Genomic DNA, 15,254 nt, shown 5'->3' on the forward strand with positions numbered 1-15,254 from the left:
ATCCAACATTCAGTTTAAATCTACTTCAGAAAATGTATCAACCATGATTAAAAGAAGCCCATTTATAAATATTTTGTATTGCCCTCTAACTTAATCCCCAAGGAATTCTTTTTCCCTAAACCCACTAACATTAAAAACAATGTGAAAACTCTATCACCTATGAAACAAGCAAACTGTGGTAACTTTTGCTTTTAATTTTAAAATAACATGTATAGCATGAATACATTTTTCCAGAATTTTTCTAGCTGTAAAAAGGCTTGGAGAGCTATTTGGAATTATCTCAAATAATTAACGGCCGTTGTTTTGGGTAGTGAGATCTGGAGTCATGTTTTTGCTTCTTTCTTTATTCATTCATATACTGCCTATTTTTTTTTAATTAACTTATTGATACCTCCAAAACAATAAAACCTACCATTCTTTAAAGTAGTAACACTGAATATGCATCTAATTTTGTGGCCTACCAGGAACATAAAAGCAAAGCAACATGAGTATATGTTAGTATAAAAATAAGTGCATAAACAAATCTAATTTTAAAAGTCAAGAGTCTCTTAAACAACTGGTAAATATAACAATTATAGGACAGCCACTTGATCCTTTTAATCTCTGAAAGAAGCAGAACAGCTACAAGTCAACACTTTCTAACCAGTGAATTCTGTGGCAGAATAAGCCACAGTGTACATAAACCTCAACATTTGGTAGCACCTATCTTAATCAAAGAATTGGCTGTTTGAAAACACAACAGAAAATGTCTTCATTCTTTCAAGGTTAGTTTCTAAACTTGACACCTGGGATGGGAGATGGGCCTCACCCAGGAATTTAAGGTCAGAATTTATGTTAAGCAGGACCTCAAATCAAGATTAGAAACAAGCAAATCTTTCATCCGTTCTTTTTCTTTGAGAGGAAGGGTTTAGAAAAACAGGTCAGTATCTTGTAAATATGGGGTTGCCATTTATTTTTACATACAATATTAAATATGCCTGTTTTGTGTTCAGTGTCTTGTGCCTATTCCACTGCCTCTGTCTGGGCAAATGTGTTCATATTAGAAAACTCCATGAAGGCAGGAAATGCAGTTTTTCTAAAAATCATAAATCATCTGGTTTGAACTCCACTTACTTATCTAAGAGTATGCGGCCTGGGGAATACTGCACAATTGCTGGCCAAAATATGTAATCTGTCATTGACTATCAGATTTCCCATTAATCACGTCAAGTTTGTATAAAATGGATTTGTTTATAAATTGTTATGTGCACCACTGCAGGTTATTTTCACAAGCTTCTTATGAGTAAGTGGAGTGACTATTGTCACCCTTACTATAATACTTAACAGAGAGAGACTAGAACCTATGTTTTCAGCATCTTTTTTCAGGTACCACTGATTTCACCTATTTCCACAACAGGTGAAAGGACTGATTCTATAATAATAAGGTCCAAGTAATTCTATTCCTGAACTGAAGGCCGAAAAATAGTTGTTCATATAAGTAGAGAATTCCTAAGAACAGGGGAATTTTAAATAAACTCCTGGAGTCGGGGGTGGGCAAGGAGCAGTGGGACAGGGGTTTGTTTGCACAGGGAATTAAAATTGACAAAATTCAAATGAGGAGTGAAAAATATCAGTAAATATCATTAATGACAGGCACTATTTTTGCCCTACAACATATGAAAAAGATTTTGTTTTTATATATATATTTAAAATCTCACAACATACTTGTCAAAAAGTAAAGCTTCATTTTGTTTAAAATATCTTATGTTAAGAAACATTTAATAGCATAAATTTTCCAAAATGCATATGATCAAATTATAACACCAATCTGAACACTATTAAGTATTTTACTACTTTGTTTAATACGATTTGATAAGTATGAAATTACCTATGAAGTGAAAAACTTTGTACTACAAAGTACAATGGCAACAAAATACCTAAGAGGAAATTCAACATTCCAGTAATATCTGAGGTGGTTTTAACCCAGATAAACTAATTTCTGTCATTATCAACATGGTCATCTAAGAAAAACAGCCCTATTGAAGAAAGAGAAAAACTACTTTTATTTTCTCATATTAAAAGATTCATAAGACAAGCTGTGTAGGCATGAAGGAAAGAAAGGAAAGCTATAAAATGGAAAAAAAAATTACATTTTCCTATTCAACAGGTCAAAGAAATTGCTGCAAGGAAACAAAATAGGCCCAAGGAAGTATTTTAAAAAATGAAATCACCAGCAATCTTAACCAGACACTAGGCAAAAAGGAATGGGGTAATCTTGGGTATTACGAAGTTTTAAATGATGCAACAAAGCTATGCATTGTTAGGAAATAATGGCGACAGAGATGAATCCAGAAAATTAAAAAAAGAAAAATGGGTAGCTCCTTTTGCACTTAAAAAAAAAAAAAAAGAGAGAGAGAGAGAGAGAGAGTCCAAGAAGGAAAGCTGAAAACAGAGTTAGATTGAAAACACCGTGGCATAGGGGCTGAATGGGTTATCATTTACCTCCTCCAGGAGACAGCAGCAGAAGCAATTTCCCTTTAAAGCAAAAGATACACACACAGCAACTAACCAAGACCCATAAATCCAATCACATATTCCCCAAGGTCAACAACATACTGGATAGGAAAAACGAAAAGGACAATTCTAATGCTGTTTTTATTTAAAATTTTATTGATACTCTCTTTCACCCCTTTACCACTTCCTAAGTGAAAATGTATTTAAAGTCTGAGCCTGATGGTATTATCTTCAAATTTTTCCTTAAATCCCTGAATATGTGGCTTTTGAAACTTGGGAAAGTGAAGCTAGGACAAGGATCCATTTTACATGCCTGCTTCTTTGTTTATTCATGAGCAGAGCTAGACTAAGAAACCTTTCAATGAGAGAGAGAGCATGTCTGCAGGAGTATAACTATTCTGAATTCTACCCTCACTGACCCCATGAAAGGTAAGGAACACGTTAGATAGGGTAGGGAAGGGAGTTTGGACAACTTGTGATAAAGAGGAGTAAATTCTTCCTAAACTCTTGGCAAAACCTAACAGTTTACCCATACAGTCTGTGTCTTAAGTTAACATACTTAAGCAACTAGCATCAGAGTCTCCTTCAAGTGCCCTGTGTATCTGTCATCAGTTTCCTCTTTCAAAGATTTCTCTTCTCTATCCTACTATATAGTTAGCAAGACCAGTTTTCCTTGCCTATGCCTATGAGAAATTGGCAAGAATAATTTAGGGTTTTTGAACACCATCTCTTATCTGTATCTCATTGGAGGTGTCTGCATGTACGAGTGTGTGTGGTTTTTAACAGAATAACAAATGCCTTAAAGCTCTTTAATGTGTTTTTAAAATCTACCTTTAGAGCAAATCATACGCATTTGAATGACTATGAATAGTTCCTCATTATTCAAGCTACTAATATTTAAAGTATTATATAAATTTAGAAAATATTATCTAAAGGTATTTCCCATTAAATAAATCTAGAATATACTTAGTTCAAATATTTAGAAAGATTTAGCTACTGTTACTCATAACTACTCTGCTGTGAATTTGAGTATCAGAATACAACTTTGCTTAGTTAATAAGTGGTTGATAGCTGTCCACCCTCTGCAGAAGAGTATCTGAATATCCAGGGGAATAATACCTGAAAAAAGAAAATACTCTATTAAATGCTTGTGAAATGATCAGCACAGTAGGTACATAAGATTCAATATAGGGGATTTATCTTAAATAATCCTGTAAGTGAAACCTCAAATACACTCTGAATGATTATGCTCCAGTAATGCTTTGTGCATAAAGTTAGAGGCTATCCAGGAAAAGAATATGAATTCATAAAATTGTGCTACAGAAGTAACAAAATGTGTAAGGGATATAAATGTAATGGCAAAGGGAACCTTTTCCAAACAAGAATCTTCAATCCAGTGACAATATTTTATTACAGAGACTTCATTTTAATCATATCAAGTGGTTTATGTTGCTTTACGGATCATAGCTAATAGATTTTTTTTTTCATAAGTTAGACTAAACAGTCTATTGTTACTAATAAACTTCTGCATTCTGACTGCCTTAGAGATCATTTTCAGCATAGGTTTTAGTCAGATCTAGTCACCCAGGAAAACAAAAATTTTTGGGAGTATAACCCACATTGAAAAACTACTTAATAAATGGGTTACAAATACTTGTGTCATATAAACCTAGGAAATTAATCATTTTTACTATTAATAGTTACCGTATACAAGACTTAGTATAAAAGTATTAAATATGTTGATCAACACATTTTGAGATACTTAGTATGTCATGGAAATAATTTACATGGAGAAAAATGAATGTCAAAATTTAGCAGGCATTCTAGAATAAATAGATTTTTAAAATCTATGGAAATATATTTCAAAAATTCTCAAAACACACAAAATATTAAGCTTCTGAAGGCATTTTCTCCAGATAAAACCTACTATTAGAGACTTGCTCTATCTTTTGTTAGTTATCTTCATTTATGCTCAGATGCTCGACTTATTACAAACTCATAATTTCACACTAATTTCTTCCACAATTTATCAAGTTAAGGTGGACCAAAAAAATATACAACTGTACTTTCTCAGTAGTGTGCTTATAGGCATCCATATTTAAACAGATACTTACGTACACATCCAAAAAGCTACCTTAAAGAATATTTCTTCTCTAACAGCCTCTTACTCCAAAGCTTATCTTTCAACAGTGGGTTTCTTTGAAGTATTCTTAGACTGAGAAATTCACAACTGTTTCTTCTCTGAGTTAGTCAAAAATCTTAAAGCAGGCTTTACCTTCCTAGGCCTTCAAATGTATCAGACAACAGATATGAAGAGTGCAAAAGGTAGATTCTGAACTATCTTTAAAATTTTAACCTTTTTTATTCAAATGCTAATAAATTTTATACTATTTTAATGCAGTAAACATTTAATTTACCACATAAATCTATTAATATTTTACTTATTTAATGATATAGTATTCTTAGTACTGATATAATGATGTTATCATTGATATTAGATTAATAATAATTATTATCACCATGTTAAATATGGGAGCCACCAGCTACATGTGGACTGAATGGGAGCCACCAGCTACTGAGGACTAGAAAAATGGCTAGTATGGGCAGGGCACAGTGGCTCATCCCTGTAATCCCAGCACTTTGGGAGGCCAAGGAGGGTGGATCACCTGAGTTAGAGACCAGCCTGACCAACATGGTGAAACCCTGTCTCTACTAAAAATACAAAATTAACCAGGCATGGTGGTGCATGACTGTAATCCCAGCTACTCAGGAGGCTGAGGCAGAATTGCTTGAACCCGGGAGGTGGTGGTTGCAGTGAGTTGAGATCACACCATTGCACTCCAGCCTGGGCAACAAGAGCAAAACTCCATCTCAAAAAAAAAAAAAAAAAAAATTCAGTTTCACAGACATACTAGCCATTTTTACTAGTCCTCAGTAGCCACATGCAGCCCTGGTCAGCATGGTGAAACCCCGTCTCTACTAAATATACAAAAAATTAGCTGGGCATGGTGGCACGTGCCTGTAATTCCAGCTACTCAGGAGGCTGAGGCAGGAGAATTGCCTGAACCCAGGAGGCAGAGGTTGCGGTGAGCCGAGATCGCACCATTGCACTCCAGCCTGGGTAACAAGAGCAAAACTCCATCTCAAAGAAAAAAAAAAAAAATTCAGTTTCACAGACATACTAGCCATTTTTACTAGTCCTCAGTAGCCACATGCAGCCCTTTGGCTAAGCATTTTCTCATTTAGTTCTAACTATATTAAATAAGTAATTATCTTTAACCACCTTGTATAGATGTGGAAACTGTGACTAAAAGGGTTAACTATTATCTTCGAGCTCATGATACAGCAAGTAGTTAGAACTGAGAGAGGAATTTAGGTCTGTTTGACACCTAAGCCTGAGCTCTTAGCGATAAAGAACCTCCTAAAAGAACCAACATGAGCCTCCAGGTAAGACCAGGAAATTCCTTCCCTCTGGCCAGCAACCACGGCTATGGCTATTCCAACTTACCTCTAAATGGCCTTTAAGAATGTAAATGAATTAACCTTATCCTAGACCCACACAAAATTGGGGTATTATTATAATGTTATGATACCAGAAATATGCTGAATGGCAGACTGTGTGTCCATGTCTCCCTCCCAAAATTAGACGTTGCCCCAAGGCCGCTTCCTCACCCCAGCTAAGGCAGAGATTTTGAAGACAAAGGAGTTCCAAAACACCTTATGGCTGTGCAATAAATGTTTAGGTTGTAACAGATGAATGTATCAGTTGATAAACTTTCTTACAAAAGATAATTAGTTCTAAAATAGTTGTCATCTAGTGATTCTTGAGAATTATGTAATTGTAAAAATAAAACTACTTTGAGATTATATTTGTCTATTTTCACAGAAAGAACATTTCAAATATTTCTATAAAATATCATTTTATAGAACCTAATGCTTTAAATGTGACAGACTTTGCAGTTTCTCCTGGTGCTCAGTTAAAATATGCCTTCAAAAAAAGTGGGAAAAACTTCTATTCAAGAAAGTACCTTACCATTGGTTGATTCTAATACGTCATTCATTCTGGGTCTCAGGACCCTTTGGTTAGTTTTTTTTATTTTTATTTTTATTTTTTTGCATCTTCCTATAATTTTGTTTGTAACAAAGTTGCACTGAAAGTTATATTAAACTTGTATAAAACAGCATTCTTCCTGAAGGGACATATATTCCACGTATAAAAATGAATTTTAGGCTGGGCGCGGTGGCTCAAGCCTGTAATCCCAGCACTTTGGGAGGCCAAGGCAGGTGGATCACAAGGTCAAGAGATCAAGACCATCCTGGTCAACATGGTGAAACCTCGTCTCTACTAAAAATACAAAAAATTAGCTGGGCATGGTGGCATGTGCCTGTAATTCCAGCTACTCAGGAGGCTGAGGTAGGAGAATTGCCTGAACCCAGGAGGCGGAGGTTGCGGTGAGCCGAGATCATGCCATTGCACTCCAGCCTGGGTAACAAGAGCAAAAACTCCATCTCAAAAAAAAAAAAAAAAATATATATATATATATATATATATATATATATATATATATATATTTTACTTATAAAAGATTTTCGTATTTCTTTCATTTAATGGTTTTACACATTTTATGTTATACAAACTTTTAAAATATAAATCTGTGGTTGGGCACGGTGGCTCAGGCCTGTAATCCCAGCACTTTGGGAGGCCAAGGCAGGAGGATCATGAGGTTAAGAGATCAAGACCTTCCTGGCCAACATGGTGAAACCCCGTCTCTACTAAAAATACAAAAATTTAGCTGGGTGTGGTGGCATAAGCCTGGAGTCCCAGCTACTCAGGAGGCTGTCAGGAAAATTGCTTGAACCCAGGAGGCGGAGGTTGCAGTGAGCTGAGATCACACCACTGCATTCCAGTCTGGTGACAGAGTGAGACTCCGTCTCAAAATACATATATATATACATTTGTATGTTATATGTAGACTAATTATATATGCTATATCACTGCTTTGATGTATCATATATATTAATATTTTCAAAGCTGACTCATTGGAACTCTTTGGTCAAGTAGTTCTCATAAACTTCCTAAGAGTGCACAAACTGGCAAGAATTTACTGGATAAAAATATGTGAAAAGAAAATAAATTTTCATCTTAAAATTGTTTTTATGCTTTAAAAATTTATGTTACCATATGTATTAAATACCACTGTTACTAAATAAAAAGAATTAACTGAGTTGCAACTTACATAAGTATATATTATAGCATGTAAGCTTTAGAGATTAGAATTTATATTTTCCAATATTAATCAAAAAAAATAAGAAATAAATGTAGGATTTGAAAAACATAGATAAATGTGCTTTCATTCTGCATGCCTTGTGGGCATTCTTAAATTATTTAAAAGATTCTATCTTTCCCTGGTTACTTTGCTTTTATTTATTTTGAGTTTACTGAAATAGTTTTCCTTTAGGCTTACAAGGAGTGAGGCTTAGGCTGAATGCTCTGCAAATCAACCTCATTTAAAAATGAATTTTTATTAATCTTGAAAATAGCATCTTGCTATATTACTCTGAAGTACCTGTATATCATAAACATTATTTGTTGTTTTTTTTTTAATTTAGATAGTTACTTTTTTTTCTTACTCAGCATCTTTTCTCTACCTGTGATACTCTCATTAAAGTAAATGTGAGCTTAAGGCAGAAAAGTAATATGCAGGGAACTATGAAAATCAGCATCTATTCTAAATCAGGTAGTCACAATTTAAAAACTGTTTAATTTGAACTCTATATTTGTGTATTCTTTAGTAAGCATATATTAAATTAGTACAAAAATGTCTTCAATAACATTCCAGTTTGAATTGGAAATGTGCATGTCAGTCAGAACAATTAATTTGTGGCGGGGGCGGGAAGAGATCAAGAGAGAAATAAAGGTATATATTGGCCTCACATCGTATTTCAAAGTCCCCATTTTGACACAGTGGATATAAAAATCTAGATTTGAAAACAGAAAAACTACATTCTAATAATGAATATTTCAAAGTCCATTTTCCCCACCTCACTATTTCCTCTGGGTAACAATTGTTAATACTGTTGATGTAATCTTGAAGGAGAGAACCAGGCTCTGCTTTTATCTCTTGAACTTTTTTAAGGCCGCCACTTGTTACAAAAAGTCGTCGAGCTTTGCTATCATGTGGCAGCACCTTGAAAAGTGAAGCACAGAAAAACGTCAGCTTTTCTTTTTCAAGTTAGATTATTACTATTGAAAAGCAATAATGTATGTGAGAAAATGTAAAAGAGAATTTATACCCAATATATCTATAACATAATGAGCCATATCTGCTGCTGATTTTAAGTGAAATGTACTCTTTTTAGAATGTGTTAATTTTTATACTGTAGAGATGAAATAAAGGCAATGAACATGGGCAAAGGCAATGAAGATCCACTCACAGATATAAAATATAAAGCTTACACCATTCAAGGTCTCTCTGCTCTCTGAGAATTTAAAGGCAAGCTCCTCATCACACACTGCAGTCAGTTGGGACTAGGGGAGGGACAGCGGTGGGGGGTAGGGTGGGGAGGGATAACGTGGGGAGAAATACCAGAAACTGGTGACTGGTGGGGGTGGCGGGGGTGGTGGTGGTGGTGGTGGTGGTGGTGAGGAAGGCAGCAAACCACCTTGCCATGTGTGTACCTATGTAACAATCCTGCATGATCTGCGCGTGTACCCCAGAACCTAAATAAATAAAACAAAATCTGAAAATAAATAAATAAATAAATAAACAAATAAAAATAAAGGCAAGCTCCTTAAAAAGCACATCTTGTGGGAACCAGCTCCTAAATATCTCTCCAGCCACCTTACCTACCAATTTTCTAAATATTGTTTCAGTAACATCAAAGCATGCATGCTGTGCCATCTCTTGCCTTTGCACAAGCTGTTACCGCTTCCTAAGATGGCTTTCCACACTCCAGAAACCTCTCCCCTTATGCATGGTTAACTCTTAGTCATCTTTTAAGACGTAGCGCAAGCATTACCTCCTCTAAGAATTCTCTGAAAACCCTTATCCCCTTATCCCAGGATGAGTTGAGTCTTTTCTTCTGGTAATACTCTGTCAAATCACCATCCATGTGGTTACCACATAATACTTAAATACCACACAATATTTTAATTTTAATTAATATTTTAATTATCCATTATATGTCTGTCACAATATCACTGAAGGCAGAAACTATACATGAGTTGATTCATTCATTTCCCTCAGGCCTGGTGCCTAACAGAGGTTCAACAAATGTTTAACGAATGAATATACTGAAAAGTAGGCAGAGAAAGGGGACCTAGGAAGGTCCTGGGAAGGAGGTGGGCTCACAACATAGGAAGTCCTGCCATCTTCCTTGGTCACTGCTACTATCCCTGTGACAGAAACACCCTCCCCTCCCCCATCTTGTTCTTTCTGCAAGGACCAGCTTTTCTCACTTGTCCTTCTTCCATTGAAGCCCTATCTGAACACTTGACTGCATTCACTCATTCCTTCTTTTAAAAAGAGTTTATCTCCAAGTCTAGCATATTGAAATGTTTTCTAATTGTTTCGTCTGCTCCTCTCAGCTAAATTATAAAGTTCCCTGAAGATCAACTTTATCTTAATCTTTTTTGTCTGTTCCCCAACGCTCAACAGAGAGTTGGGTACACGTAGGCATTTAACAAATAATTAAAACCACAAAAAGATCTTGCTAATCGAACAATAATACAAATAAGCTGGACAATAAAAGACTGCACTAGTAGGTATTTGTAACAATATAATAGTCTATAAATATATTGGTTTTACATATTTCATTTGGCCTGGAGAAATTTTATTACTATCTCTGTCCCCAGCCACTTTAGTATCTTTTCACTTTCTACCTTGCTTTATCATCTCTTTTCAGTGCTTTGGTATCCTTAGATTAAGAAAATATTCCTGAAGGCACATTTATAAGCATATATGATACAGGTACTGTATTTATTTTATCTTGGGGCTGTCTAACTTCCACACATCCCACTGGTTCTACTTATTTTAAACTCTTAATATAGGCTAGTGTTTATTTTCATACCTACTTCAATAAAACCAGAATATCTCACTCACTAAGCTAAAAGATTACAAAATGAAACTTTCAGAAATAATGTCAATTACCCAGTTCAAGAACAGATGAATCTGTCTGTAGATGATCTACTCAACCCCTTACCCCTTATCCCTCTTAGATGACCAAATTAGCTGGTCACTTTTCTAGCACCCAAAAGTACACAAAAATAAAGAAATAGATCAGTTTCCCTTGCAGTAACCTAGTCTTTTCTCTGCATTATTTGGTTAGTCAGTTTGTCAAGAAGGCATGGCATTATACCTCCCGCATCCCATATAACTAAAAAGGGGAGAAAAGTTTGGTTATTTTCTTGGAAGGAGGGATAAAGGACTAGGTGTTTGATACACAAAACAGTATCCTGGGTGGGTGGCTTCAGCAATGTGAAACTTCTACTTTCCTGTGGGTCTGGCACTTGAGGGCCAGTCACACTGTTGGAGATCATGAACAGAGTTAAGAGAACTGAAGGCTGTTAGCAGACTCTTTCAGATGAAGACCTAAAACTAGACAAACTTACCTGTAGGAACTACTTAAAAAGTTATAACAATCCATAGTTTTTGTTCATTATTTGTAGAAATATAGTATATGAATAGTAGCTTCTCATTTATATAGTATTATAGCTGACTATTCAAATGAATTTGCCACCCCCTATTCATTTTTTAAATCTTTTAAATTAGCCTTGACTTATTTGCATGTTTTATTTCTTTTTTTTTTTTTGAAACAGAGTCTCACTCTGTTGCCCAGGCTGGAGTGTAGTGACACAATTTTGGCTCGCTGCAACCTCCACCTCACAGATTCAAGTGATTCTCCAGCCTCACAGGCAAACGCTACCACACTCAACTAACTTTTTGTATTTTTAGTAGAGATGGAGTTTTACCATGTTATCCAGGATGGTCACGATCTCCTGACCTCGTGATCTGCGTGCCTCAGCCTACCAAAGTGCTGGAATTACAGGTGTGAGCCACCACGCCCAACCACATGTTTTATTTCTTAAATACAACTCTTTGGTTGTTTTTGTTCTTTTGACTGTTTAGTATGTGCCTGGGATTGAACAAAATGCTTAATATATGATATCTCATTTACTCTTTACAATGACTCTATGAAATAAGTACTCTAATTATTTACATTTTATGGGTAACCAAACTAAGGTTTAGAGACGTCAACATTTTGTTAAAGAATTATAGAGCCGGTAAGTGGGAACTCCAGGTACTCCAATTCAGAACATCAGCTCATGATCACCATGGGCTACTACTCGCACAGACCCGATTTTCCTAAGTCAAATTCACTAAGCATGATTTAGCCAGCTCTTGATAGCTTAGGGTCACCATCCTGACCATCAATGTCTGTAGTAATAGAGTCATTCTCTTTCATCCTTTGCCACTGTAATCAGCTCTGCTGGCTGTGCCCACCTCTAGCAGCTTGAACTTTCTACCTTACTACCATTTACTATCATTTAATCTGCAACAATCTCAGAATATGACAGCTATATTTGTTAAAATTGTTCATAAAATAAGTCAATGTGCTCTAAATGACTGAGAACATCTCCAGTAAAGTACATAGATTTTGTGAAAGATATTTCAGTGGCTCAGAAACCTTTTTCCTTTTCTCTTTATGATCTTTGCAGTATTCCCAGGTGAGTGAGGTGGACACTAGGAAGATTACTAAAAGTCACTTATCAATATAAATTATCTAATTATGAGATTTTTATTTTCTGGGAACACTAAAAAAGACAGTAGAGGCTCTGACAAAAATGTGAGGATGAAGAAAGTGTTTTATTTTTGTGTGAATTTTATTAAGGTAACTTCTCTGTCCATACAGATTGGTGAGAGTTATGCACTAAAATCAGGACCCTGTCTTACAGAAAAAACTACTGACACGACAGAAAAACAAAAAAAGTTAACAAATTATTTTAATTTTCTTCCACCCCTTAGAGGCTGGCATTTCTTACCTTACTAAACTGTCCAACCACATGCTTCAGAATATTGGGAGGCGCATCATACAGAAATGGTTCGAGGGCTGGTAGGTAGGTGCACTTTTGCAGGATATTCTTTATGGCTTTTTTACTCTTGAAATACAAAGCAAAATGTATACAAAAGTAAGTAATCAATGAAACCTTACCAAGAATTCAAATCTAACATTCCTGGAATTTAAAAATAAAATCAATTTCCTGGTCTAAGCTGCAGTTGTTTCATTTGTTAAAATCATTGTCAGAGCCGGGCGCGGTGGCTCAAGCCTGTAATCCCAGCACTTTGGGAGGTTGAGGCGGGTGGATCACGAGGTCAAGAGATCGAGACCATCCTGGTCAACAAGATGAGACCCCGTCTCTACTAAAAATACAAAAAATTAGCTGGGCATGGCGGCGTGTGCCTGTAATCCCAGCTACTCAGGAGGCTGAGGCAGGAGAATTGCCTGAAACTAGGAGGCGGAGGTTGCGGTGAGCTGAGATCGCGCCATTGCACTCCAGCCTGGGTAACAAGAGCGAAACTCCGTCTCAAAAAAAAAAAAAAAAAAGAAAATCATTGTCAGAAAAACTCCTGCTTTGATTGGTTTTATCATAGATATCCTACAAGTTGTCTTTGTGTTAAACCTTAACATGTAAAGTGTATTACTGAGCTCTTAAAATACCTAAAAGAAAATTAAAATTACAAAGCACAAAGTTACAGCCTATAAATTAATATGTACACATATTAGGGTAAAAATTTGTACACAGGAAACTGAGGTAACTAATACATCCCATGTCTACTTATCAACAAATAGGAGAAAATAACTTAGTTTTTTTGAAGAATATCATTATCAGGCATTCTATATTCTCCTTGATTTCATGGCTTATACATATGCAGTCAGAAGTGTCCACAGTGTGCATTATTCAATGAGCATTTGCAGAGGTGCTGCCGTAGCTCATAGGTAGACACTTCTCCATTCACAGACAGAAGCAAAACAGGATCTACTCAACTGCAGAGAAAAGATCTTCTCGACAGTAGGGAGTGTATCACCCATAGGCAGAGGAATATTTACCATATGCATCACTCCCACCCCCTCCTGCACTCTGTATTTCAAGGTAACATCACGTGCTGGCCCTTGCCACAAGTGAAGAAGGACCCTGATGGGACTGCAGCATATCACAGCAGCCAGCTCTCAGGTCATGGCTGGTTGTGATTCATTTTCTTTGTATTAAAGGCTGTCCCCTTCATTTCGGAAAGCTTCACAACAATTGGGCTTGTCTCCAGCTATTTTCCACTAGAATTCCACATCTGTTTGTCTGAAGTTTTGTGCTTCAGTGCTCCCTTATGGCTTTTCTCTTCACCTATTCTTTCTCTGAGGCCTTACCCAACCTGGTCTTCTGGGATCACCATCTTGTTTTGCTATTGCAATGTTTTGCAATGCTCTTGAAATGTCAAGAAGCATTATGATTTTCACATCATGAATTTTATAATTGGTAAATCAATTCAGTAAAAACTTCATCACGGTTGTGTTATTAGTAAAGGATCTCTTGAATTTAAGTTTTCCTGGAGAACCAGGCTAAGCAGTCTCACATAGCCTCTTATTTCTTGACACATTTATCCTCAAACACTGTTTTACAAATTACATTAAATAAAACAAGGAATGTAAAATATGCAGCCCAGCTTTTTCCCACAAGTAGTATAATGTAAGTTGAAATTAAATTCTCAGTTCCCACCATATCTTAAATCATGGTGATCTGAGCAAGCTAACAAATTTAACTTCACTGTTATCAGTGAAAAGGTCTTTGAACACTGTAGCAAAAATTACATACACTGTACCATAAAGACAGCCTTATTCTAATAATTTTAAGTTGATGTATTGTTAAGTTATTAATCAAGAACTATAGAAAGGAGTCTAATGACACTAGAAATTCACTGAGCTTTACTATCTTTCACGTGGAAGGAAACATAATCAGCTTATGATTATATTCTTCTAGATATAAATGCATATCAAAATTAATAATCAGCTCTATTATCCAGCATGACAGAAATCCTAGTTACTTAAGACTTTGTTTACATGTCTATTTGAGAAAAGGAACGAAGTACTGACACATGCTACAATATGAATCAGCCTCACAAATGTTACCCTTAGTGAAAGAAGCAAGGCACAAAAGTTCACATATTGTATAATTTTGTTTATATGGATTGTCCAGAAAAGTCCAATTTAGAGAGAAAGAAGAGATTAATAGTTGTCTGAAGCTGATGGGGATAACTGAGAGGAGAGAAGAAGGAGTGACTGACTAAAAATGGACATGAGGCTTCCTTCTGGGATGATGAAAATGTTCTGAAATTTGATTGTAAAGATGGCTGCACAATTCTGTAAATTTACTAAAAATCATTAAATTGTGTACCTAAAATGAGTGAATTTACGGTATGTAAATTATATCTCAATAAAGTTGTTAAAAAGACTTAAACTCAGCCAGGTGCGGTGGCTCATGCCTGTAATAATCCCAGCACTTTGGGAGGCCAAGGCAGATGGATGACCTGAAGTCAGGAGTTTGAGACCAGCCTGGCCAACATGATGAAACCCTGTCTCTGCTAAAAATATAAAAATTAGCCAGGCGTGGTAGTGGGTGCCCGTAGTCCCAGCTACTTGGGAGGCTGAGGCAGGAGAATTGCTTGAATCCTGGAGGTGGAGGTTGCAGTGGGCTGAGATTGTGCCATTGC

At 35.9% G+C, this 15,254-nt stretch overlaps 1 protein-coding gene across 3 annotated transcripts in view; it reads right to left on the reverse strand.

Moving 5' to 3' along the window:
* Window positions 1-2,615: 2,615 nt before the first annotated feature.
* SPAG6 (sperm associated antigen 6) overlaps window positions 2,616-15,254 on the reverse strand; it is a 66,828-nt gene continuing 54,189 nt past the window's right edge. For 2 of the 3 annotated variants that reach the window (XM_003930663.4, XM_010341217.3), the window contains 3 exons: window positions 12,536-12,652; window positions 8,536-8,681; window positions 2,616-3,612 (listed from right to left, as the gene is read on the reverse strand). In XM_003930663.4, coding sequence (XP_003930712.1) covers window positions 3,543-3,612; window positions 8,536-8,681; window positions 12,536-12,652 — 333 coding nt within the window. In that variant the 3' untranslated portion in view covers window positions 2,616-3,542. The remainder of the gene's footprint in view (window positions 3,613-8,535; window positions 8,682-12,535; window positions 12,653-15,254) is intronic. The other variant, XM_074404928.1, reaches the window with a different exon arrangement.

This window comes from Saimiri boliviensis, chromosome 8, assembly GCF_048565385.1.
Source record: "Saimiri boliviensis isolate mSaiBol1 chromosome 8, mSaiBol1.pri, whole genome shotgun sequence".
Classification (NCBI taxonomy): Eukaryota; Metazoa; Chordata; class Mammalia; order Primates; family Cebidae; genus Saimiri; species Saimiri boliviensis.